Below are 27,820 nucleotides of genomic sequence, written 5' to 3' on the forward strand. Positions count from 1 at the left end.
ACTTTGGGGGCCAGGTCTGTTAATGCATTGAAATCATTAAATCTGACATTTCCTCTATATTTGGTTAATCAATGATCCTGTTAAGAAATTATTTTATCCAGCTGTTCTGGCTCTCTTTTAAATTTGAATAGAAAATAGAAACTCCACGTTTCTCACTTGCTTTTACATGGCTCCAGCAGAAGATAGATGGCTTTCAGCTAAGAAGTATTCTATATATGAGTGCACATGTGTGCATGCATTTGTGGACTACATTTGATATTAATAACCGGTTTTTTAATTAGTGTGTATGAGCTACCTATGTCAGTACAGCTTGTTTCATACACTAGTTTGGGCCAGATAATCCCTAAGGCTTTTTCTAATCCCTGATCTGAGTGAAATACCTGACTGCTGGAGGGGAAGGCTCCTTGTGGACAGAAGTGGGCCTTGGGCTTGAAGTAGGACTTTTGCTTAAAGAGGGATGGAGTAGTTCCTATACAAGGATCCCTCCTGATTTCTTTTGTTTTTGCTCTCTTTTTCCTCTCTCATAGAAGCCAGATGTGTAAGCACATCCCTTGACGCTCAGTATCGGTTTGCCACACGTGATGACGCCTCCAGTTTCTTATCAGCTCCTCTGGACAAAGAGGGAACCTCAGCTTTTCTGTCCAAACCTCAGGACTGGGAAGACTTGGGGCCTGCTAAAAAGAAAATGAAAGGAGGTTAGGCGATCACATTTCTTTTTCACGTTGTTAACAAACCTACTAATCATCAACGAATACCTTCAGATATATAAACAAGGATGAAAAAGATTGAACATGAAACTCAATGTTCATCAGTTCTAGTCTGAACAGTTATTATCTTACTACATATGTCTTACATGTATGTGACAAGTGTTTTCTTCCATGCTCCTCTGATTTGTTTATGATATCATCCTTTATGTCTAAATCAGGTACTCAAACATTTTGAGTTATCTTAGTATAAAATGTGATATATTGATGTATGCCTGATTTCTGCCAGACTGATTTCTACTTGTCTTGGCAATTTTTGTCAGTCAGTTCTTGCCCTAATACTTGGAATTTTTGAGTGTATCAAGTCTGAGGCTGCTGTGCTCATTCGCTTCTGAAAATTGCTGCACCGATCAGCTTCTCTGTGTCTTACCCAATACCAGATTCTTTGGATAATTCGAGCTTTTTAGTTTAGTTTGTGATCTGGTATTGACAGGCCCCTTTACTTCTCTTTTTTTTAATTGCCTTTGATTCTCTTACTCTTCTTGACCTTTTGTTATTTTGTCTAACTCTATAATCATTTGGTAGTTTTATTGGTATGTCACTGAATGAGTAAATTAATTTAATTAGTATTTTTTATTTTATTGACTTGACCTATCCACGAGCAAATACTATTTCTCCAGTTAACCAATCAGTAAACATTTATTAAGTGCCTTCTGTGTGCCAGGCACTGTGCTGAGTGCTGGGGACTTTTCCCTCAAGGACCTTACAGTCTGAGGGGCAGGGGGAGGAGGGGGGAATGGGGGACACAACATGCAAAAGGCAGCTGGAGGGAGATGTCAGTCAGAGCAGTTCAGCCAGGTGAGGAATGAGGAGATGTCTGAACTGAGCTCTGCTGAAATGGAGGTCTAGAGGAGGGAGAGGGGAGTGATGAGACAGAGTCCCAGAGCTGATGAGGTTATTCTTTGGATCTGTCTTTATTTGTGTAAAGAGTTTTTTGTATTCCGTTCATATAGTTCCTGTGTGTGTCTTACCAGGTAAACTGCCAAGTTCATATTTTATGTAATTATTTTACTTTTTAAAGTTTCCACTGATGTTTTCTGTTTCTTACATTATTGTAGTATCCCATGTATGTATCTCTCCTGTCTCAGAGGACCATCCTATATGATAAATAGTATTTTTTTGGAAAGGAGGAAAAATTCAGCACATCATCGTATTAAAAAAATCCCCAAGCATGTGCAGTGTGTAGCCCTGTGCATCTCCCACTCTACAAAGGGCTGGCTAGTCATTACAGTTTTATTACATTTACTTTTGACTTGTTGGATGTATCATTATTCTTTCCATTTCCATTTCCATATTTACTATGTATATGGTCTTCTTAGCTCTTCTTCCTTCTGCATCATTTCACATTGATTCATTGTACACATCATTTCTTACAGCACTATGATGTTCCATTCTATTTACGTACCAGGACTGTTGTCCTAATCAACAGCCAATTCTCATGTGTCACAAAAAGGGCTACTCTAAATATTTTGGAGTAAATGGGGTCCTTTTTACTCATCAGTGGCTCCAGTAATACTCTCTTGCTCAAAGAACAGAGATATTTTACTCAGTTTATTTGCATCATTCCAAATTGCTTTCCAAAATGATTGCTCCATTTTATTTTACAGTTCTACCAACAATGTATTAGTATTCTTATCTTCCCACAACCCTTTCAATACTTGGCATTTTTGCCAGTTTGCAGGGTCTGAGGTGAAACCTCAGAGTTGTTTTGATATGCAGTCTCTTAGTGATTTGGAGTCTTTTTTCGTGTGTTTGTCAATCTTCACATTTCTTTTTTTTTGAGAACTGTTTGTTCGTATCCTTTGACCTTTTATCTGTTGGGGAATGGATGTTGATCTTATAAATATTTATTAATTGTTTATATATATATGTATATATCTATTCTATATATATCTCCTTATTATAAGGGTACCAATCCCTTATCAGAGAAATTTAACAAAAAGATTTTTTCCCATTCCACCGTACTTCCCTTCTTGTGCAAGTTGCACAAGATATGGTCTATCCTGAAGCTTTGCAGTTTCAAGCTCCCTCTTCTCCTGGTTCCTTCAGTTCCTTTCATCCCATTGGCTCTCTTTCCCTCACCCCTGATCCCCTCTTCTTATTTGTTACACCTTTCCTTTTAGGGTTTTGCTTATTCATTCCTTTTTCTCCCCTGCTTTTCTCTGGTTATATATTTATTCCCACTCTTTTCTTCTCTAAGTCAGATAGATTCCCCTTGCCTCTCCTCTCCTTCAGCTCATCCTGTTCAGGTTTTTAAATTTCTTTTTTTTTGTGTGTGTGTGTCTCTTTCCATAAAGGATTTCTCTCATTCTCTTCATCATCTGTCTTCTCTTTCTGTTTACTCTGGATGCTTGTTCTCTGTTTCATGACCCCTATAACTATCTGGTCTTTCTCTTTTTTTTATGTAGCCATAGCTTCCCAGGTATCCATTCTAGGCTCTCTCTTTTAGGTACTTTCTACCAGTGCCTTATAGGGCTTACCCCATGGATTCCCCTTTTCCATTCTGCCTCACTTCCAGAATAGCACCAGTTACTGTAGGGGTCAGAGAGGACTCTGCTCCATGGTAGGGCCACTCCCCCACTGTGTTCTTAATTATGCAGCCCACCCACTAACATAGTCCCTTTCTTGTGGGCCGTATTTATTTTATAATATTTTCCTTGAAATCTCCTCCCTGTGTCCATGCTCTCCCACTCCTCTAGGTACCAGTTGTTCCAGGACCCTGCCCTCACACAACTTATGTTCTTCTCTGGGCTTTTTAGATACCTGCGAGTTCATGAGCAGGGTCCTCAGCTCCTGGTCCTGTTGGTCAGCAGAATTCATGCATCAGCATAGATGCCAGGCATGTCCTCTCACACTGCCCTCTTTCTTTTCCAGATGGGGACACTCATCATCTGAGTCTTCAGTTGTTTGTCACAGACCAGTGTAAAAACAGCAGGGCCATTCCTGAGGAGGTGAAAACAGCAAACATGAAACCCGACAAAATGGAAGAAACTCTGACTTGCATCATTTGTCAGGAGTTACTGCATGACTGTGTGAGGTGTGCTGCTGCTGTGGTGGCGGGACGGGAGGGCCTGGGGCAGCTGGGACCAGACTACAGTCAGGGGGTGTTTTCTGAGACTTTTCTAGTCCTTTTTTAACTGTAATACAGAGTGCGGGCGTGCCATTTCTCATGGCGTTTGGCCAGGTGCCCTTTCTTCCAGTGCTCTGGGAGATAGGTGACCCCAGGCAGCTCCTAGTCATCTCGTCTTATGGACTGCCCCCGAGGTGAAGGGACTTGTCCAGAGTCCCACATCTGCTATAGAGGAGAGTGAGATTGAAGGCAGTGCGTGTGGGCAGCAGGTGCCAGCAGGCCCCTTCCCGGGCGGCCAGCCCACGTGGTCAATGAGCCGTGTTGTGTTTATGTTCAGTCTGCAGCCCTGCATGCACACCTTCTGTGCCGCTTGCTATTCAGGTTGGATGGAGCGGTCCTCTCTGTGCCCCACGTGCCGTTGTCCAGTTGAACGGATATGCAAAAACCACATCCTGAACAACCTTGTGGAGGCCTACCTTATCCAGCACCCAGGCAAGTGCAAGGCAGCCCATTCTTAGGAACCGATGAAATGCCTGAGTGGCCATGGTCCTCAGCCTCTGGCCTGCTGGTTTGGGCTGCCTTCTGCTCTGAGGTGGTTTTTTCTTGACCCCTAGATAAGTGCCGTAATGAAGAGGATATGCGCAGCATGGACGCCAGAAATAAAATCACGCAGGACATGCTGCAGCCAAAAGTCAGAAGGTCCTTTTCAGATGAAGAGGGAAGTTCCGAGGACCTGTTGGAACTGTCTGATGTGGACAGTGAATCTTCGGATATCAGGTGACTCCCCAGCTGGGACGTGGTAGAGGGTCAGCTTCTTGGCTCTCTCTGCGGACTTTGGGATCCTCCTCAGAGCTGGCCTGCAGTCACTGGGGGTTGTGGCTTTGTTTGACATACTGTTATTTTTTTTACAAAAAATTCTTATTCCCTTTTTGGATTACTTGCAAAACAATAGAAGCAGAATTGGAAGGAACCTTTGAGATTAGCTCTCCAGACCAGCCTCCCATCTGTTGCAGGCAGCCCTGGCAAATAGTCATCCTGTCTCTGTTAGAAACCTCCAGTGACACAAAACCACCGCTTTCCAAGGCAGGACACAAAACTGAAGCAAACAGTGGTTAAGTGACTTGTCCAGGGTCATACAGCTAGTAAGTGTCTGAGGCTGGATTTGAACCCAGGTCATCTTCCCTCCGAGCTGGGTACTCTGTCCAGTTCTTTCTTTTGTTTATCCAAAATCTGCTTCCTTGTAACTTCCATGCATTGGTCTTTTTGGTCTTATTTCTATCCTCTTAAGCCAGCCAGAACATTTCAGATGGAAGCCTGTCAGAAGGCTATTACTGGGTCTCATCTAAATTTTCTGCCCCTGTTCTTTTAACTGTTTATTACATATGACTTTCAGTCTGTCAGCATTGCTCTTAAGATAGGAGATCAAGAACTGAACGTAGTCTGCTAGACTCGGGCTGATCAGTGTCATGTGTGTCTGATTTGGGACAGTTCAGCCTAAGAGTGTATTAACTTTTTAAAGAAATCACATTGCCCACGTGGCTCATATTGAGCTTATAGGAAACTAAAACCTATTTTTTTTTTTCCTGTGAACTGCTCTTAAATCAAAGTCACCCCCATCCTGTACTTGGGCAGCTTACTTTTGGAACCTCAAGTACAAAACTTTGAATTTATTTCAAGGTTATGGGGTTTTGTTGGCACAGTACTTGGCTCACTGGTGTAGATCTCAACCCTTCTTCATTTTAGGAATCTTTGAGAGTTGTTTTGGCTGAAAAAAGCATTACCTGGAGTCCAAGCTGTTGATGATCCCCATATCTTGCTAGGCTGGGCCTTGTACAATAGCTGTACCATCACCATGATAGTGTACATTTATCCTTATTATGTTTTACCTTCTTAGTTTTTTACATTTTACAACCTGTTGAGATCTTGTTGAGTCCTGATTCATTTGTATAAAATACTACTTATTCCTTTCAGTTTTATTTTGTCTACATACTTGATAAGCATATCATTTATGGTTGAATCTAGATCACTGATAAAAATGTGTAATAGATTAGGGTCCAGAACGCAACTCTGTAGTGCTTTACTAGAAGACTCTCCATGTTGACATTGTTCAGCTCTCTGGGCGTTGTTCAGCCAGCTCCAGAGCTTTCTAACGGTGCTATTTATTATTGAGCCCACTTTTCTCCATAGGAAATTGTCATGCCTTGCTGAAGTTAACAAGCAGTAAAGTTTAGCATTTCTCTTATCTGTCAACCTAGTAACCCAGTTTTTAAAAGAAAATTAGGTCAGTTTGACTTAATTTCTTTGTGAATCCATGCCAGTTTCTGTTGTATTGAATAATCATTTTGAGAATCTTAACTCTAATTTGTTAAAGTGACTAGATGTTGGAGATGATGCAAAACAATCTTACATTCTATCCTGTCCCTCCTGAGAATACTGTCTTCTTGAAGTAGAAAACATTGATAACTGGCCACTTTCCTGAGTTGGTGGATGTGAGGAGCCTGCATTTCCCAGTATAGTATTCTGAGGTATCCTGACCCAGATGTCTAGCATCTAAATACCGTATGTATAGGGCTTCATCTGTATTGGCCATAAACCTTGTGAGCTCTATATTAATGAAATCTGTGTCACTTCATGCTGCCTTGCCATGTTCTGTGGTGATACAGTTCTCAGTTGGTACAATTTATCACCCACACCCTCTCACCCTGTGCAGTTCTTATCTATGTTTTTCCATAAATCTTTTGTAAAGGATCTGCCAATGTTCTTGAGAGGTCTTCCTCTAGGTCTTTTAACATTTCACACTGACCAGTTATGTCTTTGTTGGAATTGGTTAGCTTGTTTGGCTATTAACTGAGAACTGTGGCAGCTCCTACCAGTCTAGAAAGAGCTGGTGTTGGGCTTGTATGTCTCTTACTTGGGGAGCAGCCTAGTTAAATTCAGGGAGGCTCATTTACCAGAATGGCCACAGGAGTGATAACTTTCTCAGCCCAGCACCTCTGTCAAGCTAATAGAAGAGGTTTCAGTTGGCATCAGTAGAGGGAATGTGACCCACACTGAAGGAGCCATGGACTTTTGAGATATGAATGTAGAGAGACCCATCTATGCAAGGGGAACAAGATACAAGAATATGGAGAAAAAGACGTGTGTTAGTATGGTGCTCAATGGCTAAGAATTTCCTTGGGAGTGGACAGAACTAGAGAAGAAAGTAAAAAATTGTGGACTGATGGGTAGTTTGGAAGGTGATGATCAGAAGTTAATTCTTAATGCAGCTATGGTAGAGTAGTCTTTGGAGAAGCATGACAGAGAGAGTGATTGAATCCCAAGGGTAGCAGGAAGGAGTTTACAGCAAAATAGGGCTGCTGTATAGTGACAACTAGGATAGGAACCAAGGTCTTAGACATGGTGACAGCAAGGAGAGGGTGAATCCAACCATGATTGCAGAGGAGGAAGCAGGTGGAATTTTCAAGTTATCACTATATTAAGGGAAAAAGATGGGGAAGTATCGGCTCTCTGTGGTGTAAAAATTGTTCTAAGATTTTGGCCATTTCAGTGTTGAATTTCGAAGTACAGAAAAGGAATCTTTTTTTTTAAATTTGGTCACCTTTTGAGTTCCAAGTTGTCTGTCTCCCTTCCAGTTCCCAACATTTGAAATCAATATCTTTGTGCAACCACACAGTACCTACTTCTATATATCAGTTCTTTTTGTGGAGGTGGAGAGCATCTTCCTTCATGAGTCCTGTCACTGATATAAATGTTCCTGTTACTCAGAGTAGCTTAGCATTCACAGTTACTCTTCACATAATGTTGCTTTTACTGTATACAGCGTTTTCTTGATTTTACTCATTTCAATCTGCATTACGTCATGCAAATCTTTTCATGTTTTTCTAAAATCATCATTTCTTACAACACAACAGTGTTCTATCATGAGCACTGACCACTTGTTCTGCCATTCCCCAACTGCTAGGCCAGAAAATGAATCTTAACTTCTGCTTATTCAGAGAAAGGCTCTGTTGATCACATACAAACATGATCCATGAGATCCTGACTGCCTCACTGTTACTCAAGGCCTCAGTATTGGTCAGCTAGCCTTTTCGGGGCTTTTCAGGTTGAGTTTGTATGGCCTGCATAGGATTGGATCTGTAGAATTCTGTACGAAGGAATCCATCTGGATCATAGGGTCATAGATGTAGAGTCAGCAGACCCTCAGAAGGACCTACTATGTGCCAGGCAGTGTGCTAAGTCCTGGAAACCCAAGGAGCAAAAGCAAGTCACTGCTGTCCAGGAATTCACAGTCTAATGAAGAGACAAGATGAAAACGATTATGTAGAAAGAAGGTATAGACAGGATACACTGGAGGTAATTTCACTGGGAAGGCACTGAGATTTAAGAAGGATTGGAAAAAGCTTCCTACAAAAGGTGAGACTTTAGCAGAGACCTGAAGGAAGCCAGGAGGCAGAGATGAGGAGGGAGATAATTCCTGGCAGGAGAACGAGACAGCCAATGAAAATTCCCAGAGAAGTAGGGGTAGCATGGGTACATCGAGGGGGAGTAGGAAGTGAAGTGTAAGAAGACTGGAAAGGGAGGAAGGGGCCAGTTGTGAAGGGCTTTGGGTGCCACACAAGGTATTACACTTGATTCTAGATAGCATAGGGAGCCACTATAAGAGAGTGACATGGTCAGACCTGCATTTTAGGAAGATCACTCTGACATTCAGATGGAGGAAGGTCATTAGTGAGGAGAGGCTGGAGATAGGGAGCCCTACCCACAGGCTATTGTAGTCCTCCAGTCCAGGGCTGATGAGGCCTGCTTCAGGCAGGTGACGGAATCAGAGGAGATAAAGGAACATCTGTGACATGCTAAGCAACTGATTTGATCTAGGAGGTAAAGAAGAGTCAGTAGCTGAGGCTGACACTTAGGTGGGGATCTTGGATGACAGGGACGGTGGTGGTGCCCTCAGCAGTAACAGGGGAGTCAGGAAGAGGGCAGGAATTGGGTAACAGAGAGAAGATTAGTTCCTCTGAGTTTAAGTCATCTATGGCAGGGTTTCTTAAACCTTTTCCCCTCCCAACCCCTTCAGGGTTTCCTTAAACGGTAGGTCACGACCCTGCAACATCCAGTTCTCACTGTCTGATTGGTAAACTGGTGTTCAGGAGATAGGTGAGAACTGGACAGAGAGACCTTAAAATCCTTAGCCTGGAGATGGTCAGTTCATCCATGGGAGCTGCTGAGGTCACCTAGTAAAGGAGTACAGAGGGAGAGGAGAAGAGGGCCTAGCCCAGAGCCTTAGGAAGCATGGGTGGTTCACCCAGAGTTAGCACATAGGACTGAGAATGAACGGGTGGAGAGAGCAGAGGCATCGAGTTCAGCCCCATTTTAGAGATGAGGAAGCTGATGCCCATGAGGTGAAGAAGATTTGGGCAAGGTCACAGAGGTAGGCTTTGAACCCCAGCCTTCTGACTCTCAGACCAGTTCTCTTCCATCATCTCGTGGGAGCCCTTCACAAGTGATCCATCCTCAGTCTAGCAGCTCCATCATGAGCAGTCCAGAGAGGAGGGAGGCGAAGCACATTAATGTCAGGGACTTCCCCTAAGTGTCGGTCACTATAGGCATTTCTGTCTTTATGTGTCCTCCCCCACCCCCCTGTCATCAGTTGTATACAATCTCCGTTTAGGGCACTCACAGTAGACTGAATGCTGTTTGTCTTTCAGCCAGCCATACGTTGTATGTCGGCAGTGCCCTGGTTATAGAAGGCAGGGTGTGCAGCCTGTCCCCTGCCTGCTGCCCGGGAGTGAAGGAGGTGCCTTTGAGGCACCTGGAGATGCCCCCTCCACGTCTGCCAGCTTTCCTGCAGGTGAGTGACATCAGAGTGGTCCCCTGAAGCTCAGGATGTGCTGCCACTGGTCTAGAGGCAGGAACACCCCATTCGTATGGTATAATAGAGAGGCGAGAAGAGGGCTGGAGTTGGAGTCACAGCACTTGGTTGGAGTCCCCGCTCGGTCATTTGTCAGCTGTGGGACTGTGACCAAGTCATTTTGTCCTTTTGAGTTTCCTCTTCCTCCTTTGTAAAATGGGGATAATTACATTGGCACTGACTGCCTCAGTGTTGTACAGAGAACATTCAGACATGTGAGCTATTAGGGTCAGGGAGGGAGGTATTCCAGAGAAGTGACTTTTCCAGATAAATGATGCTTTTCCTTTAAAGTTCTAATGCTTTTAGTCTAACAGTTTTAATGGAAACCCTTCTAAAATATATTTTATACATTTTTGCCTTCATAAGGCAGATATCCCAGCTCTAGATTCTCCAGCCCGATTCTGTGTCTGCTCTCTCATTTTTCTGTTTTCTTCTGGTTGTCCTCTGTCACCCTCCCTACAGATATGTAGTTTCCATTGCAGTCCCTCCCCATTCACTTTCAGTTTGCTGTGTCTCATCTGCTTTGGCTTATCCATAAACAAGCCAAGGATCAAGCAGATGACCGCTGGCAGCCACATCCAAGACCTGTGGCACTTTATTTAATCCCTAAGCCTCCCTTTGGGTGAATATGAGGGCAGGAAGGGATGACTGCCACCTGACCCATTTGGGGCCTCTCTAGGACTCCAAAAGTTACAGATCCTTCAGACGCAGTAAGAAAGAACAACTTCTTCTTCCCTCCATTAGAGTCCCCTAAAAAAAAGTAGGGTGATGATAGCTTATTCGGGGAAGGGGTACTCAGGTCATAAGGATAAATAGTGCTTAGGTGAATAGTTAACAAAACCCATCAATGAGTTTCTGAATGGCTCTCTTTAGTGCTGAACTATTTTTTTTTTTTTTTACTTTTGGTAAAGGTCTGACTTCCATTTTAACCATTTATTGTCCATTCTCTGCTTCTCTAACATCTGTCCTTTGGAAGAGGTGGGGGTGGAAGGAGGTCAGAGAACACAAATCAGAATTCTATTTAAGTCAGCAACCATGTAGTACTTCCTGCATGGAGAGTCCTATGCTGGGCACTGGGGGAGAGACAACATTAGACGAGACATAGTTTCTGCCCATATAGAACTTAGTCTCATGTGACACACCAATAACTCTATGGGACAAGTGTCTAAAGAAAGGTAAGGAGAGGTGGGCTGCAGGGGGAAGCACTCATTCTGGCTTGGGGGACATTGGTGGTGGCTTCAGGGAGAAGGCGCCTGCAGCCTGTGGGGTCAGAGGGCATTCCAGGCATAGGAATCACCTTGAACAAAGGCATAGTGGTAGGAAAACCCCAGGGCATGTGTTAGTAATAATAACAGTATCAGTAACTGACATTTATTATAGTAGTTAAGGTTAACAGCTAACACATTATCTCATTTGATTGTAATGAGAGTCCTGTGAGGCAGCTACTACAGGTATGATTATCCCCATTTTACAGATGAGGAAACTGAGGCTCAGAGAGGTTAAATGACTTGCCCAGAGTCATACAGCTAGTAAATATCAGAGGCGGGATTCGAGTCCAGGTCTCTGCTGACTCCAAGTCCAGCACTCTTTCCACTATGACGTTCTGTACAGGGGATGGTAAGTAGTCCAGTTTGGGCAGAGTTGAGATTGTGTCTAAGGGGAATCCCATGAGATTGGATGAGTATGTGGAGGGCCTGAAACAGCAGGATAAGGAGGCTAAACCTGATTCCACAGGGACCTGTCAGAGGTAGGGCAGAGGAGGAACAGTTGCATCAAGAAAAGGAATCTGGCAGCTGGGGAGAAGTCCAGGTCAGCATGTTCATCGTGAGGCAGGTGGGAAGGAAGGCCTACCCTCGGTGAGGACAGTGTGAAAAGAGGTGGCTGGTGCTGAGGAAACTCAGGGTCTGAGTGTAGGAAGGGAGTAGGCAGGAAGAGGAAGAAAGAACACCAAGATTTCAAAAGTTAAAAAAACTGAGTAAATGGATGCTATTGATAAAAAAATCTGAAGAGATGCTCTTTGGGGGGATGGGCTGGAGGAGGGAGATGATAAATCCATCTTTGTACATGTTGAGTTCCTGGTAGAATTGTCCTATGGGCAGATCTGAAACATGGGAGAAAAATCAGGGTCAGAGAGTCATCTGCAGAGATGATACAGATAAGATGATTGCTGTATGAGCCTGCTGAGATAAAGAAAAGAAGAAGACAGGGCCAAGGAAAGAATGCTTAAAAACACTCACGTGAAGTGGTTGGGAACATAAGCCAAAATAAGGCAGGAAAGCTTCCTAGACAGCATGTCTGGCCTCAGTGGACAGGGGGGTTTTCTTGCTCCCTGGAGTGTTTCTGTACAGATCGGGAAACCAGGGAGCCAGACTTGTGAAGAAATGTTTGCTACATAAGTGGGATTTTTGTCTAGCTGAAAGCCTTTCCTGTGAGACAGAGTATATTGTATTAATACTTAGGCTCTGTGATAGCTCTTAGATTCTCTTTTCACCCCTGGAAATAGACTTAGACCTTTCTTGTCTAGGTAGGTGTTCCATCTGCATTCTAGAATTTTGCAGGGAATCATAGTCAGGATATTTGCCCTTCTCCACACCTACAGTGCCTCTTCTGTTCTCCATGATTTTCCATGGGTTACTGACGGTGGCCTGGCCATCATGCCTGCCTGTTCTTTCCATGCACAGGTTTATGTTGGCTCTAGGGTTTACTTGAACTCATCAAGGCCTCATTTCCAATCTCCCTACTTATCTTGGGTATCATCCCCTATTAGTCACCTCTGCTCTCTTTCTAATCTAAAAGTCACTGTCCCTGGCAAGAAAACAAAAGCAAAATACAAGTTAAGCAGCTCTCCCTTCCCTTCTTTTGCATCAGGCTCTTTGATCTTCTTTTCCCCCAAGAAAGCTTAAAAAATACATTGGTCTTATTAGCTTTCCTCACCAGCCTTAGCTCATGTAGAGCTTTAGTACATTCTTACTGGATCTGTCACACTCATATTCATCCTCCTATCTGCCCTTGCTATCATCTTTTACAGATAGATTTTAAAATCTAAATTAGTGGATGACTCCTTTTTAAAATTCATTTAGGTCTCTGTAGACAACTTTCCTTCTCTTCCTTAAAGAACTTGTCTTTACAAATCTCCAGAATATTGTCCTTTAGTTTCCCCATCCCTTCCAGGCCAACTTCCCCTTTAGAATTTCAGTTCATATTGACTCCAAACCTTTTGAAATCTGCTTTGCAAAAATCTAGGCAACATGTCAGACTTTGCTCAGTTTTTCTCAGCTTTTCCACTACAGATTCTCAGACAGAATGGACATTACCTCTTTCCAAAAATTCCCATCATTTCCATTTCAGCGACCATTTTTGTTTCTTCTTGTTGACAGATGGAGACTAAAAGTTCTCACTGGTTTCTTCACATTTTTATTAGCCCTCATAACGTATGCTCCATCCCTAGCCAAAAGCTCCTGGCATTCCTGTCTTTTAAGCTGTGGTCGCGTCAGGTAATTTATCTTCTAAACCAGCTGCTCCCTTCCAAAATGTGTTTGTCTTCTACTGGCAATGGTCATGAAGACTCCACTTAGACACTTCAAGTCTTCCATTTCTCAGCCAAGACACATGATCATCAGTAGAGTTTTCCAGGGTCCTTCTGGCAGGACCCTGTGGTTGGACAAGCTGTTGTTCTCTGATTGATGGACCTCCACTGCTGTTTTCTTCTGCATCTTCCTGGGTGACTTCTTCCGTGACAGCAATCCCTGTGATGAAGAAGTGAGGCCTCATTCCTTAGAGGACAGGCAGCAACCCCTCTCCATAGCACATATCCTCAGCTGTGCGTGTTTAGTTTGTGTCCTCAGCCCCTTCCACCCTCCATCTCCTGGTGCAGGTCAGGGTGCCCCTCCTCCCTCCCCCCTGCAGATACTTTTCCTTTGTTTTCACATTGAGGTCTCCCCCCCCTTTTTTTTTTTGATAAAAGGAACACTTCCTTCTTCCTGTTAACTAGAGAGTGGAAAGGCATTTTTTGAGTCCAGTTATCTCCTCGCCCAGGAGGGAGATTAGCTTGCACTTTGAGCATAGGTAAAAAATAATTTGGCCATGGCAGAAGGACAAACATTTATGGAGGTCACTGAACATTCTCAGTGTTCTCTTGTCTGCTTCTGTGTGTGTAGCAATGCCCCTGAGTATACTAAAGCGTAGCCCTTAAGACAGGCTATGGGATAGTATAATGTGTGCCCACATACTTATAGAATGAGGTCAGGTTCTCTGATCCATTTAAAGGGGAAAAGTGTCTTGTCCCTTGGCAGGAATAACAATATGTGATTTGTTTTCTTAATTTATAACTTAATTTTTGAGCCCATTCTTTTCTTTGTGTAGACCAGGAGAGTAACTCCTGATATTTCAGTGATGAGAATCAGATTTGTGGACCCTCAGTTAAGTGAGCCATTTACTAATCAGCATTTCTATATAAGGGATTGTGGTAAGTGTTAGGGACAGAGACAAACAGGACATGATTCCTACTCTCAAGAAGCTTACAATCTGTGAGGAAAGTTAAGTCAGCCATCAGTGTCTGTAGTGCAGCGTGGTGTGTGCTGATTCCATAGGAGAGCTACAAGGTGTTAGGAAGGTGGTGGGGAAGGGAGAGGGTACTTCTGGCTGTGGAAGATGTCAAGAAATCCTGGTGGTCACTGGTGTCTTGGAGAAGGAGAGGGATGTCTGCAGGTGTGTTTTGGGGGGCCAGAGTCAGGGAGGTGGGAAAAGGCAGGCACAGGGTCCGAGGACAGGAGGACAGTGCTGTCTTGGGGCTTCTCCAGTCTTACTTTGTACTCACCCCTGACTCTGGTCTGTGATCCAGCTGCCCAGGACTACGTGTGTCCCTCACAAGGAAGTCATGCCATATGCACTTGCTGTTTCCAGCCCATGCCAGACAGACGAGCCGAGCGGGAGCAGAACCCGCATGTTGTTGCCCCACAGCAGTGTAAGTGAGGCTGCTTGCAGCCCCCCTCCAGACAGACTGTTGCTCTAGGGGAAGGGGCTTGGAAGGATGGACCTGAGCTTCTCCCCAGTCTTTACCCAAGTCTTCTGTACTATAAACTGCCTAGAGCCCAGTGTGTCTGGGTTGGCCCAGCCCTCTGTCATTGTGTGGACACTGCCTGGGGCCTCTGTGGGTGGGTTCAGTTTCTCTGGGCTGCTCTGCTTGGCCTGTCACTGGCTGCAGGGTCTGCTGAGTACAGTGCTGACCTCGTGGGTGTCTGACACATTTTTCCTTTGTGTCCCACAGGCGCTGTTTGCTCACAGCCCTTCTGCCACCTGTACTGGGGCTGTACTCGGACAGGCTGCTCGGGCTGCCTGGCACCATTCTGTGGTAATGATAGAGCTGAGAAGTCCCTCTGGAGCCCAGGAATGGGCTTTTTTGTCTATTTTCTCTGTGAGCTTGAGGCTATTGTCAGTTAGTCTATACACATTTATTAAGCCCCAGGCATATGTGCCAGGAATTGGGCTGAGTGCTGGGGATACGAAGAAAGATAAAAGACAGTCCCTGCCCTCAAGGAGCTCAGCCTCACAGGAAGACAACATACAAATAATCACATGTGAGCTAGTTATATACAGAATAAATTAGAGAGGATCAACAGAGGGAAAAGCACTAGCATTGAGAGGGATGGGAGAGGCCTCCTGTAGACAGGGAGATTGAAGCAGAGTGAAGCCAGGAGGGGACAAAGAGGGAGAGGGTTCCATGATGGCATCATAGAGGTCCAAGAAAAGGGCAAGTTTGCATTTGTTGTCTAGTTAGACTCCCATTTCCATCTCTCACCTTTCATCCTGTCCCTTCCAATGTCTTGCTTTGACACCTCATCGTAGTGTGACGATAAGCCAAGCACAAGCGTGGGCAGATCTTTCCAAGGTAGAAAGTCTTGCTGAACCATCCCAATGACAAGAGACCTATCTAGCTAGGTTCAGAGAGATCCATTGCCAGATTTGAGGAATTTTGGGGTCACAGCAGTTCTCTAAGATCATCTGCTGAGACCCCACTGAGAAACTCAAAAAACCCTCTCAGTATTGAAATCATTTATTAGAATGATAGGTTTGTCAGAAATTAGGGTGGGGTATTTGGGAATCCACCAAGTTCATATTAAAATGGGGTTCCACTTGTTTCTAGAAAAACAGCACTAGAAGTGAACATAAAATGGGTTACAATTTTAGACCTCCACAGCTGCAGAGGAGAGTATGGGAGAGGCTTCAGGGGGCTCATGCTTTGGAGGGAGAGTGTCAGGCAAGTTGGGGTTTGGTTTTTCATTATCCGCTTGGCTCTAGTTTTATCTTGTGACTATTCTGTCCACAGTGATTGGGAAATGGCTTGTCTTCTATGTTAGGTGAACGATAATTTTAAGATATTTTATAATATATTTTCTCCCTTTTCAACAGAGATAAATCTTGGTGAAAAATGTTTAGATGGTGTACTAAACAACAACAACTATGAATCAGATATTCTAAAGGTATTTATTTTAAAAATAAAAGCAGTATGATATGAAAAGTAAAAAATATTTAGTAATCACTGCCAGAGAAAAGCCTAGAAAGCAGCTCTGTGTTAATGAAGCTATATGTAGACCTGTCACTTCTTTAGCAGCTACAGCCCTTCTCCACTTTGGTTGGCCAGCCTGAAAATATCTGCTAAATTTCTTACGGCTGCTATTTACTAATAAGTAAAATCAGTAGCCAGACTTCATTTTATGAGTGGTGGTACATTAAAATGTGTACATGGTTTCCCAGGCCAATTCAGAGCTCTCATTCCTGGCTGAAATGTTGAATTTTAATATGACAATCTCAACTCCTAAAGATTCCTCCTTATATTCCATAGGGGTGAAAAGCACACTCACCCTGCCAGACTCCTGTTAAAGGCAAAGGACTATGCTTCACTATTCAACAATATGACATCTGGTTTTCCAGAGGAATCATGTTACTTGAAACTTGAAATGTTAATGTGGAGATCTGATTGCTTTCTTAATTAAGGATACGTTCGATTTAAACACAGCTTTGCCAGGGACCTCTGTTGCTATTTACTTTGTAAATTATAAGAAGGATGTCCTTGAGACAGCTGCTTATGGATTGATTGTGCCCATTTTACAAATAAAACAACCTGAGAGAAGTAGAGTGGGTTGGCCAGAGTCACATAGCAGTTGAGGGGCTGAGGCAGGATTCATACCCAGTACTTCCTGATTTCAGCTCAGCACTAATCACATGGGCTGATGCTGAGAACTATTTGGCACCTTTTTTTAACATGAATGGTTCATTTGGTTAAACAAGAATGCAAAATCTTCGTTTGGGGCTCAGATGAGCCAGCAAGTCCTTGAGCTTTCTAAGCATCAGCTTTGGCTCCAGTGGAAACCCAGGACAGAGATGGGAGCCCAGCTCAGGTCCACTCGTTTATTACTGTCCCCACAAAATGTTCTCTGGTAGATATAGGAACTTGAGTGCTAGCCAACAAAAGTGTTGTTGTTAGCATGAGCAGTTTTCGCCCTTGGTCAGTTACACTGGCCCATCTCCACCATGGCCATGTTTTAGGGCTGTTTTGGAGCCACCCAGCCCAGCTCATTTTAGCTTGCTCTTTTTCTTCCTTCCCTTTCCTTCTCTCATCCCCCCTCCTCTCTCTCTCCCTCTCTTGTCCCCCCATTTTTTCTCCCCCCACCTTTTCTTTCTGTGTGTGCTATGTAACAGGCTTTTCCCATCTCCTCACAGAATTATCTAGCATCCCGGAACTTGACATGGAAGAACGTGTTAAATGAAAGTCTGCTGGCTCTTCAGAGGGGGCTGTTTCTTTTGTCAGGTGAGCTTCCTGTTCTTGTATCATCTCAGACACTCGATTTTCCTCATTAGGAAGGATGGTGAGTATTCAGGGAATCCCATGACTTCTGTGCTCATCTCTTTGTAAGAGGCAGAGGTAGCATTTTGTTACACTTGCTGCTATCAGGCATGTCTGGGCCAGCTTCTCATGCTTTCTAAATTTTCAAAAAGATCCTCTTTATGGACCAGGGTGAGTTTTCAATGGGTAATGTTTAAAAATCCTAAATAAATTACTTTTCCAGCCCACATCAGAAACCTTCCTCACTGGCAGGGAAGCACCATCAGGATGCAGAACAGGGTTGCAGTGAGAGACAGTGAGGGGTGCAGAAGTGTTTGGTCCCAGGACACACCGCTTTTGGGGGAAAGAGGCTGCACAAGAGGACAAGGGGCCAGCTTAGCTCTGTGATGGCTCTGGCTGTAAGGACTGCATGCAGACAGTGTACCAGAAGAGTCTGACCACTGTTCTGCTGGGTCCCAAGCCTGGGCATCGAGGTTAGTCATAAGTTGGACAGCAGGGCTCAGCTCCATGCACCATTACCCTGAGTCAACATGTAGTTTGTAGTTATTAAGTGCCCACTAGTGAGAGGCAGCCAGATTGTGCAATGGACAGAGTGCCAGGCCTGCGTTCAAGAAGACCTGAATTCTCCATTCTCCCAACTTTCTTAGTGATTTTAGTGTCTGGTCCATCATCTTCCTCTTGACTCAATCCTGTGCCAACAGCATGTTGATGACTGCAGCATTAATCTGATCTCTCGATCCCTTAACCTCCTTAAAGCACACTGGTCTCTTCCACCTCATCTGAGCACAGTCATCTATCAGACCTCCCCATCTCACTGATCCGGCATGTAGCAAGTACCTGCTACGTGCACGGCACTCGGCCGAGGTTCAGGGGAGACAAGTACTGTAAAATGGAATGGTCTTGCTTGTAAGGAGTTTACATTCCATAGAAGAGGGCCAGGAAGCACTGGTGAGCAGCTGCTCCTCCCCGTCCCCCTACAAACATGCTCAGGCCTCCCGTCTTCCTCCATTGCTTCACTTTGACAAAGTATCCTGTCTTCTCAGACCATCCATGGAGACAGGTGGCACTGTAGGTAGAGTACTGGGCCTGAGGCAGGAAGCTGTGAGTTCAAATCTGGCCTCAGAGCAGCTGGATCATCCTGGACAAGTCATCTAACCTCTGCTTCAGTTTCCTTATATGTAAAATAGGGAAAATCTTATCCCCTGCCCTCCCAGGGTTGTGAGGCTCAAGTGAGATAATGTTTGTAACGTGCCTGGCACAGAGTAAGCACTATACAGGTATTAGCTATCGTCATTATTATTATCATTAAAACTGCTTTTTCAAATAATAAAAGCCAGCATGTATATAGAGCTTTAAAGTTTGCAAAGACCTTTACAGGAACCCTGCGGGGACAAGCGCTATTATTATCCCCATTTTAGAGATGAAGAAACAGGCTTAGGGGGTGATCAAGTCACTTGCTAGAGTCCCACAGCTAAACAGTACCTGAGGCTGGATGTGCACTTGGGTCTCCTGACTCCAAGTCTAGTGTTTCCTCCACTGTGATGCATATTCCTGAGACTTTAGGGTATCACTGACATATTTTACTATTGAATAAATACTATTTGTGATTTGTCAGCAAGATGGTTGGTGCTTTGTGAAACAGCACATGACACGAGGATTGTGTGATGTTGTGTATAAGGATTTTTTTTGTAGATTACAGAATTACTGGAAACACTGTGCTGTGTTACTGCTGTGGCCTACGCAACTTCCGAGAGCTGACATACCAGTATAGACAGAACATCCCTGCTTCAGAATTACCAGGTGAGGAAAAGGGCCTCCAGGCAATAAAACTGGCTTGTTTGTTTTTTAAGGGCTGCTCAGCCAAGACTTACATGAACTGATGCAAAGTAAAACGAGCAGAGCTAAGAACATATTGTATACAGTAAAAGCAATACTGTGTGACGATTAACTGTGCATAGTTTAGTGTTCTCGGCAATACAAGGATCCAAGACAGTTCTGAAGGATTTACGGTGAAAAATGCTCCCCACCTTCAGCGAAAGAACTGATGGATTCTCAATGCAGACGGAAGCATATGTTTTCTTTATTTTTCTTGTGTTTTTTTTTGTCTGTGTTTTCTTTCACAACATGACTTACAGGAAATGTTTTGTGTGACTGCACATATATAACCTATATCAAATTGCTTATCTTTTCTTTTTTTTTTTTCTTATCTTTTCTTAATGAGGGGAGAGAGGGAGAGAATTTAGAACTCAAAATTAAAAAAAAAATGTTAAAACTGTTTTTACATGTAATTAGGAGAATAAAATAAAATATTAAATTTTATTTTTAAAAGGTTCCTCAGCTAGTTCCTGCTTTCTTGGCTGCAGTGAGGGCAAGACCAAGCCTGTTATAAGGAAAAGCTTGCAACTCTGGAGATGGAGAATTGTTCTTCTGCTTTAATGGCAGCTCCATCCAAGAAGCATGTAAAAGACTTTCTCTATATCAGTACTAGTAAAAATGGTGTTTTTTAATAAAGACACTCTGCTGGGAATGATACAATTTCATTTCTTTTTTTTGATACTTGGTGAAATGTTTTCACAGCTGTTTGGTGAAACTGCCTTGGAAGCCAGAACCCAAGTTGTTACTAATGTTAATGTTCTCCAGGAACTCCCACTCTGCTTTGTTTACAATCTCCATTAAGCAGAATCTTTGGCTTCTTTTTCAGGGACTGTAACATCTCGTCCTGATTGCTACTGGGGGCGCAACTGCCGGACTCAGGTTAAAGCACACCATGCCATGTGAGTGACAGCCAAGGGAATGTGGATTTTAATGGAATTTGAGGTGGGGTGGGGGATTTATTCTAATGGCACAGGGTGCTGATGTTCAGTGGTGACAGGTCAGGATTTGTTTTCTAAAATAGAGTAGGACAAAATCTGTGGAAGGTACTTACTGTTTGTTAGACAGAAAAACTGGGATGAAGAAAAATTTTAGTAAAAATGAGTGAAAAACAATAGAAAAAGTACCTTAGCCCTCCCTAGCTAGAATTCCACTTACCTTTCCAAATAGTTTCTGAAGAGGAAATATTTTTGGCAACAAATTTTCATATGTGACCATCTAATATTAAGGAAAATGCTTCCAATTTGAAGGCAGGACTCTAGGTTTCTTAAATTCACCATGATTGCCTCCCTGCTTCAGCTCTTTGTCCCATCTTAGTTTTACAGTGGAGCTAAGCTCTCTTCTTCTTTGACTGGCACCAAGCACAGGGTGGAAGAGTAGGAACTTGCAGAAGTGGACGACTGTCTTGGACTTTTAGCTTGAAATGGCTGGCAATGGCGCAGGCGCAGTGCTTCTTAAACTACAATTTAAGAATCGCTGAAGGGGTCATGAGTGGAAAAAGTTTAAGAAGCCCTGGCTTAGAGGATCTCCTGTTTTCTCAGCACCAAGTGGAAAGGGCAAGAAATAACTATTAGATCTCTGAAACTGTAGTAAAGGTCAATGGAACTAATATAATTTACTTCCCAAATTTTATGATGGATCTACAACATACCTGTTTTATATCTAGGGACATCTTTGTGCTGCTCAGGCTTTAAGTAGAAGTGGGCAACAGTTTTGGGTTGTCAGATTGGTGATTTGAACAGAGAACTAAGCTCTGTCTTCAGGCCCCCATTCCTCCTGCAGTATCATTACTGGCCTTTGTTCTTCCTGGAAGCCAACAACAGAATTAGTTTGTCTTAATTCTTTATGAGGCAAAAGCCAGATGAGTGATTTCTGGAGAAGTCTGGCTTAGTTACTGCCACTCGCTGTCCACAGACACCACTAGAAGGCTTCTGGAAATCATAGGAACAGAGTATGGTCAGACCTTACCCAGCCAGCTGTAGTTTGTGACATCTGTGGGAGTTCAGAGTTCATCTGTTTCATTGAGTCTTGTCTTTTTGTGTAACTTGAAAATGTTTCTTTTTTTCAGGAAATTCAATCATATTTGTGAACAAACACGCTTCAAGAACTAAGCCTTGAAGTTTGAAAGTCTTGGATGTTTGTATGTAAAACAAAAAAATTTTAAAGACCTCAAATATGGAGCATAAATGTTTTCAGGGCATTTTTTAGTTCCCTCTTGGAGGGGAGTTGGATATCTCTGCATCAGGTACTGGTGTGATTTTTTTTTTTAAATTTTGTAGAGCTTTACATCTGAGTAAGACCTTTTTAAGTAACTTGAGGAGCACTTCGTGGTGCCCATCAGCCATGTCATTCCTGCAGCGGTGGTGGTGGTAGACTGGAAGAGGCACTCAGGATAGGCAGGAATGGCACTGAAGCTCATCAGATATCCTGAGGCTGAGTGTTTGTGGTGCATCGGGTTGGGTGAAAACCGTGATTGTCAAAGGAAAAAATTCACCCCCAACTCCCATCTTTTGAGAGGAGAGCCTCGTTTTGTTTTTTCTACCTTCACCAAAATGGTTGTTAGATCAGGAATCCCTTTTTACCAAGAATTTCATATGGCAAAAAAAGGACAAAAAATTATCGAATACACTGTTTCCTTTGTTGCTTAAGAAAAAGAAGCAAATGTTTACAGCCCATAGGGCATGCCTAGTGCTTTGCTGTAGGAAAAAGTTTGACTCATATACATGTGTGTGCGAGTGTGTGTCTTTTAGGTTAGTCAGTCTGGTGCTTTTCATTCCTTATTAGAATTAAATCTCACAAGCAGCACAAATAATATAATGTATGATTTATAAGCCAGTTAGAAGTTGGGAGACTATCCTGCATATAGGAAATGCTTTGTGTGTCTATAGATCTTTGCAAACACATGGAAGACCAAACAGTGTCACTGGCAGATTCCCTCACTGGCACGCTATGACTGGTACATGCCCCTTTAGTGTTGCCATCTAAGGAAGGAACCACATGGCAGTATGTAGCTGCTTTATTATGAGAAACAAACATTTGCCACAAGAGAGACAGCCTTCCTCCACTGCTTTAGGTTTGTGTGACATCCAAAAACAAGACTCCTAATATTCTCATAAATATTTCTTTTCACTGGGCATTGGAGATGGGTGTTTCCTCAGCTGTATCATTCTCTCTGGAACTGACTTCAACAAATAGTCATTAAGTAGTGCCTATCTGTTATGCCAGGCATTGGGTCCCATGCTGGGGGCACAAAGACAAAAATTGGAAGCATTTCCCACTGTTGAGGAGCTACAGGTGGCACCAGACCGTAGCTCCTTGGAGAGAAAGAGAGAAGGAAATCAATTCCAGGGCCCTCTTCAGCCATCCCAAATCAGGATTTAACCAGGTTGCCAGGTGTATAGCCTGAATTTGCTTGGACTCAATAGGAAGTCAGCCAAACCAAGTTACCTCTCTAGTTCCTATGTTTTAATTATGCTTCATGTTTTTAGCCAAATTGATACTTTAGTGAAAAGGGACACAGGACACACTACTTCAAGTCAGAGCTTCGAGAATGAAGGGGAGGGACAAAGAGGGTTCACATTCCATCCTGCTGCTTTTTAGCATCCTGAATTGGGTGCTTCCTTATTCTACTTTAAGCACTGACTGTGGAATGTGATCCCAGCTCCAGAGGTCTGTGTCTTCCTGCTGGACTGTGCCCAAGTCATCATCTCTCTATTCAGAAATCCTAGACAGTGTCTCATGTGTAAGTGCACCCATTTACAGCTTCCTCCATAGAGGCAGTCAGCAATCATATAGCAGCCTTTGTTTCCTACTTGCCCTGGCATCTTCTGCATTAGAATTAAAATTTTATCTGGAATAATACTTGAATTATTGTTTTATGTAAAGCATATTTGTTTTCACGCCTTTGTTTTACACAACCAACTCCTGTTTTATCAGTAATCATTTGCCTGAAAACCTGCAAGTTATTGTCTCTTCTCAGGAATATCATTTTCAGTTGTCTTTTTGGTGTAGCCTATGTTGATGGAGGTAAATCCTTTCTGTTAACAGTGCAGAAATGTGCTTATTGTTTCCCTCTGTCTCCCTTTTATGCCAATGTTTTTTTCAAAGAAATCTGTTGCCATGCTGAAAATTTGTGTGATCAGTCTGCTGATGCTTCTACCACTGATGAAGACTGAGCGTTGGCATCTCATCTGAAGCCACTTTTGATGTGCTCCATTTTGTGTGGGGCTTTGTCTAGAAGCTGATCTTGGGTGCTGGGTCACCATCAACACACCACCTGGTTCTCAGAGCTTCCTACTTCTTCTTCCTTAGAAAATATAAATCTGCTTTTCTATGCATAAGGTTGAAGTGAGTACAATGGGACAGAAGCTTTCCCAGTTATGTTGGATCTGGAAATGCTGAGACAAAGGAGTACCCAGAACCTGAGTTGTGATTATTTTCTTAAGTGACTAAGAATACAGGGTGGGTAGTAAGTATTCTTGACAGGACTCCTTTCTCTGTCACTGTCCAGCAGTTGTCATTGAAAGTGATTGTTTCAGTACAGCAGAAATACAACCTGTTTTCATCTGTCAAGTACAGTCAACTTTAGAACAGACCTGGGAGCCTCAGATCCAGCCTTTGGCTATGAATTTGATACTTAAGGGCTTTGTTCTATGAAGACGATGGTCTAGTTCTTCTAATGCGTTTGTGATTTTCCTCAAGCTACAACTCCTCCTTGCACTGAGGGGAAGAAAACTAACCTATCTTAAATATTGTTGTTGTCTGTGTCTTTGTTTCATGGGGTCTTTTTTCCCTTGTACTGATGGCTGGTGGAACATGATTGTATGGGATTTGTTGGTGTTTGAGGCTTTGACCTCAACCTTATTCTGCAGGCCTTGCTAAACACCTACTGGGCTTTCTCAGCTACTTGTTTGTCACTTGGGAAGCAAATATCTTAGCAGCAATTTGTCAGTAGGATTTAGATCTGGAAAAGAACTTTAAAGATCTGGTAGTGAAGCCCCCTCATTTTATAGGTGAGGAGGCAAAAATCTAGAGAGGGAAAGTTAGGGTCTCACAAGTAACACAGCCAGGGGTCAAACACAGGGTCCGTGGTCTCTGAAACCATTGTTCTTTCTCTTCCCCACAATGAAATGACTTCTTCCAGTTAAGACTATTGGAAATGGTGTCTCCTTAGCTACATCACTTTCTTTGGAATTGGCTTTGACAAACAGTTATTAAGTAGTGCCTACTGTCATGCCAGGCACTAGGCCCCATGCTGGAGGCACCAAGACAAAAATCAGAAGCGCCATCTCCTCCTGTTGAGGAGCTACAAGTGGCACCTGAACTTAGCTCCTTGGAGAAAAGAAGGTGAGAAGACCACCTGTTCTTCCACAGACTTCCTAACAAGCTACAGAGATGCCACCATTAGACTGAAGATTCAATCGTAGTATTTAGCACTGGGCATCAGCTACTCCAGGACTTCTTAAACTTTTTCCACTATGCTTTTTGGCAGTGTTTGTTGGCCTTATGTGGCACAAGGGCATCCTCAGTGTAAAATGTGCATGCTTTGTGCTCAGAACCAAGGCTGTAGGGAAGTTTGTGGCAAATGCTCCCTGAAACACCTCAGATTTGTTATGAGTTTGATTTTTAATTAATTTTTGGTTGTTGCACATTCAGAAACTTTTTACTGTTGCCAAATTTTTCACAACCCCTCTTGAGATTGAGACCCACAGTTTAAGAAGCGCTGGTCTAGACCACCCCCTTTATTTTACAAGTGAGGAAACTGGCTCAAAGAAGGGGAGAACAGATTTAATTGATGATTTTAAGGTTTGCAAAGCACTTTCCTTACAACAACCCTGTGAGGTAGGTAGTAATAGTACACATATTAACTCCATTTTACAAAGGAAGGAACTGAGATTATAAGTGGCATGTTAATTGTTAATTCCCTCTCAAGTTCCAGTTTTCTCAGATGTCAATTCAGTCTCCCCCACTGGGCCTGTACTTTAGCCTAGGCTTCAAATTCATATTTTCTCTCTCTCACTATGCTTTAAAAGGAACTCAACAGGCCTTGATTAAACACTTACTGCGTGCCATGTTCTGGGGATATCCAGACAAAATGAAAAAAATGACCCCTTCCCTGAAGGTCCTTTAACATGTCCATAATAAAACCATTACCTTCCTTTCCTCCAAATTTCCCCATTTCTGCTGAGGGCAGGAGCATTGTCCCAACTATTTGTGACTTCTCCTTTTCTCTCATCCCTATATCCAATTAGTCACTAAGTTTTATTGATTCTATCTATACCCACAACCACCACAATGTGAGGCCTTTATCACTTCTCTGACTGTTGTGAAAACCTAATTAGCTTTCCTACACCATGCTCTCCTACAATCCATCCTTCACAAAGCTGCCAAGATATTACTAAAGCCTGTGTTTCCCGCACTAGAGGTCAATGGCTTCCTGTGCCTCGAAGATAAAACTACTTTTTTAGCATTGCATCTGCCTCAGGCATTTCTTATTCATTCACTCAGTTACAGCCCAACCAGCCTGTTGTTCCCCAAACTCAGTAGTCCATCTACCTGCACGTTTGCCTGTCTGGAATACTCTCCTCACCCTACTGCCTTTCAAGGTTCAACTCAAGTACTTTTTTTTTCCTGTGGGAAACCTTCCTGATTCTCTTCGTTGTTAGTATTATAAACTCTTCAATTACCTCTGATTATCTACTATTGACTTCTCTACAGTGGTATTCCTCAAGCCACATTTCCTTTTTATGTCTGTGTCCACAGCCTCTTGCACAGGGTAAGCACTTAATGCTTAAATTGTCCACTTACAGGGTCAACATCCCTCAATTCCCTGAATACACTTTTCTCTCTGGTTCCCCTTTCCCAATGGGACCTGTTTCCAAATTAATCCTACTCCATGCCCGAGATACATGGCAGCCCTGCTTGCTTGTTCTGGAATGTTTCCTGCTTTCAGTATCTTCCCCTAGAACTTAACCCTTGATAGCACAACTCTTCAGTCAGGAATGTTATGACTACAAAGTTCACAGCACACTCCAGAGAGGAGTGACCAGCTGAAGCCCGGGTTAAGATAGGGTCAGGTTATCCACCTGTAATCCACATGGGCAAGCAGAGCTTGCCAGTCACCTGCCATGGGGCTGGCTAGGCATAGGTTCAGCTTCTGACAAGGGAACCTGAACACCGCAGAGGTTCTGGATCTCTAATAAGGTAAAGTCTTCAACGGCAAGCCGGAGCTGCCATAAGTACCCTGGCAGACAGTGATAAGGGTACTGCCCTGGGGTGGGTAAGCTTTCAGAAAAGTCTGCATTAAAAGGTGTCTGTGAACTTTTTAGTCATAATATTCCTGATAAACCTTATTTCAGTCTCTTAATAACCCTATGAGGCAGAGACTACAAGAACAACTATCTTGCAGCTGAGAAAGGAGGCCAAGAGAAGTGCAATCTCATGGATAGCAATCATTCGATAAACCCATCTTTCTGACTGCCAACGAGTGCCTGCTGCTCACAAAGCGACCCGACAGACGCTGGGGATGTAGACGAAAAGCAAACAGCCCTGTCTTCCAGTAGCTTGAATTTCACTGGAAGAAAACATCCTGTGGTTGGGCCTGGAGTCAGGAAGAGCCCAGGTCAAATTTAACTCAGGCACGTCCTCCTGGCCGACCCTGGGCAAGTCGCTTCACCTGCCCTGTTCTAGAAGGGACCACCAGGGATCTCCTTGCCCCCTAAGCTGGAGATCCCGTTCCGGGAAGCCCCGTCATCTTTTCTGCTCCCGCGCTTCCCTGGGGACTTTCCCCTGCCATCCCTCTCTCCCATAGTTAGGATCGAATCCCCAAAGTAAACCGACAGTGATCTGGTGCGGAGAGGGTGCGCGTGGCCCCTGGGGCGGGGAGTGGGCTGGCCCGCTGGGTCGCCTTCGCAAGCCAACCAAGCAGCACTGAGAAAGCGCCCGCCACGTGCCAGGCCCCGAGGGGGCGAAGACAGAAGGCCCTGCTCTCAAGGAGTGTAAAGAGGGCCCGGGGGCGCCCTGCCGCGCTCGGGCGCGAGTCCCGAAGGGAGAGACTGGGGCCGGGGCTCACTCGGCTCTCCCTTCCCCCACCTCCCACCCCCGTTCTAACGGAAAGCCGACCTCCCGGAGCCTTGAGCTCTGACCTGGCCGGCGAGGCCTGGTCAGGGGAGCTCCGTCCGGTCGAGGGGAATGGAGGGGGCCTTCACCACTCACGCCGCTCCTTCGGCCAGGGCTCTGCCACGCTATCGGAGACAGTCAACTAGCCTCGACTGTGCCGGCCCGGAAGCTGGCCCTCGAGCCCTACCTGCTTCCGCCGGAAGCAAGACCGGCCAACTTCTTCCTGTTTGGGTTCCAGGAGGGCG

General features: G+C 43.9%; 1 protein-coding gene and 1 long non-coding RNA gene across 4 annotated transcripts in view; one reads left to right on the plus strand and one right to left on the minus strand.

Annotated features, from left to right (window-relative positions):
- The window catches only part of CHFR (checkpoint with forkhead and ring finger domains), a 36,551-nt gene extending 14,470 nt beyond the window's left edge, over positions 1-22,081 (plus strand). For 2 of the 3 annotated variants that reach the window (XM_072600804.1, XM_072600802.1), the window contains exons 6-17: positions 528-695; positions 3,639-3,801; positions 4,172-4,326; positions 4,449-4,611; positions 9,540-9,682; positions 14,583-14,705; positions 15,009-15,092; positions 16,151-16,221; positions 17,462-17,549; positions 19,278-19,385; positions 20,287-20,359; positions 21,526-22,081. In XM_072600804.1, the coding sequence (XP_072456905.1) occupies positions 528-695; positions 3,639-3,801; positions 4,172-4,326; positions 4,449-4,611; positions 9,540-9,682; positions 14,583-14,705; positions 15,009-15,092; positions 16,151-16,221; positions 17,462-17,549; positions 19,278-19,385; positions 20,287-20,359; positions 21,526-21,568 (1,382 nt within the window). In that variant the 3' untranslated portion in view covers positions 21,569-22,081. The remainder of the gene's footprint in view (positions 1-527; positions 696-3,638; positions 3,802-4,171; positions 4,327-4,448; positions 4,612-9,539; positions 9,683-14,582; positions 14,706-15,008; positions 15,093-16,150; positions 16,222-17,461; positions 17,550-19,277; positions 19,386-20,286; positions 20,360-21,525) is intronic. The other variant, XM_072600803.1, reaches the window with a different exon arrangement.
- LOC140499418 (uncharacterized) lies at positions 252-27,764 on the minus strand. The gene is made up of 3 exons (XR_011965439.1): positions 27,602-27,764; positions 3,528-3,707; positions 252-674 (listed from the first exon to the last, which is right to left on the minus strand). It is a non-coding gene; the product is annotated as an uncharacterized lncRNA (long non-coding RNA).
- Between the last annotated feature and the right edge of the window lie 56 nt (positions 27,765-27,820).

The sequence above is a fragment of the Notamacropus eugenii genome, chromosome 4 (genome assembly GCF_028372415.1).
Source record: "Notamacropus eugenii isolate mMacEug1 chromosome 4, mMacEug1.pri_v2, whole genome shotgun sequence".
Classification (NCBI taxonomy): Eukaryota; Metazoa; Chordata; class Mammalia; order Diprotodontia; family Macropodidae; genus Notamacropus; species Notamacropus eugenii.